Source organism: Octopus bimaculoides, chromosome 7 (assembly GCF_001194135.2).
Source record: "Octopus bimaculoides isolate UCB-OBI-ISO-001 chromosome 7, ASM119413v2, whole genome shotgun sequence".
NCBI classification, from domain to species: Eukaryota; Metazoa; Mollusca; class Cephalopoda; order Octopoda; family Octopodidae; genus Octopus; species Octopus bimaculoides.
The window spans coordinates 73,291,916-73,293,258 of NC_068987.1; the positions used below are offsets into that span (position 1 = coordinate 73,291,916).

At 39.9% G+C, this 1,343-nt stretch overlaps 1 protein-coding gene across 1 annotated transcript in view; it reads right to left on the reverse strand.

Annotated features, from left to right (window-relative positions):
- The window catches only part of LOC106882370 (hexosaminidase D), a 38,807-nt gene extending 38,520 nt beyond the window's left edge, over positions 1–287 (reverse strand). Inside the window, exon 1 of the mRNA XM_052969753.1 lies at positions 17–287. Coding sequence (XP_052825713.1) covers positions 17–164 — 148 coding nt within the window. The 5' untranslated portion in view covers positions 165–287. The remainder of the gene's footprint in view (positions 1–16) is intronic.
- Positions 288–1,343: the final 1,056 nt, after the last annotated feature.

The following is a 1,343-nucleotide window of genomic DNA, read 5'->3' on the forward strand; positions in this document are numbered from 1 at the left end:
ATAATGACATAATTACCTCGTGCTATGGATGAAATCAAAGCAACAGTTAAGGAGTGGCATATTTTACCACGACAGACACGTACACAGCATCGAATACCACGATGTGAGTGAAAGCTGCTCTCACTGTATTGCCTGGTGTCTGGTAATCCCTTCGATACCGACATCAAACCAAAAAAAGAATCCTGACCACAGAGTGTGGGTAATTATGTCAAATGTCACTGGCAATGTGCATTCAGCTGATTGCAACTGTTAAAGCAAGTCACTGAGCATGCGTACATGTCATACGGGAGAGTTCCAATCAGGGGTGGATAACACCTTATAGGAAAGCCCTATACGCAAAATTTTAAATATTAGGGGGGAGTAAACTGGGATAATGAACTATACTTGAATGTGAACACCTTCTTTCTACGCTTTTGATACGCAGAAAAAAAAAATGAGTGGAGGAGTCTCCTGATGGATCGTTCCACGATTTATTGATGATTCCTCAGAGAAGACCTCCCAATCTCTTTCCCCAATTATCAATTAGGATATTACCATGTAGATAGCTTAATTTGCTCAGTAGTAAGTATTTCAGGGAGCGAGACATTAGGTAAACAATATGTATTTTATTCACAACACAGCGCAAATGGAGAGGATGGTCGTGATGCAAATGATTGCACAAACAACAGTTTAAGCTAGTGGTGCTGCCCCAGATCATCCCTGATCCAGTATATCAATGTACTATGTCTATCCCCTTAACTATTATGAGAATGTAAATACATTTCTTCTATGGCTTTGATGTCCAGAAGAGGAAAAGAACGAAGTCTAGACTAACTGTTTTAGGATTTGTTGATTGCTCCTCGGCCAACATGTGGGCGCTGTCTGATCACTCGACTTATAAAATACCACACAAATTGTCCCTAAATCACATCTTACCTTTCACAATGGGGTCTTAGATACATCGAAAAATGGGATAGACATAGTACATTGATATACTGGATCAGGGATGATCTGGGGCAGCACCACTGTAGCTTAAATTGTTGTTTGTGCAATCATTTGCATCACGACCATCCTCTCCATTATCATTTTAGTAGAAAGTGGGTTATACATCTTTAGATTGTATACCTGACTTTCTACTATAAAATTAAAGAATATAAACGGAACGCTGAACTCCAGACTAAACAACACTTTATTTAGGTGGTAAACATACTGATCTTTAGTTCTTGTTGTTACAGCTTCTATTGTGCATGAGCATAATTGTTGGGACGTTGTTCTGTAGTTGTGAGCGAGCTGTCTTGTGTAAGTCCGAAAGATGTAGAGACAGCTTTAGCACACGTCCATGCTCATGGTCGGCCGACCGTAAA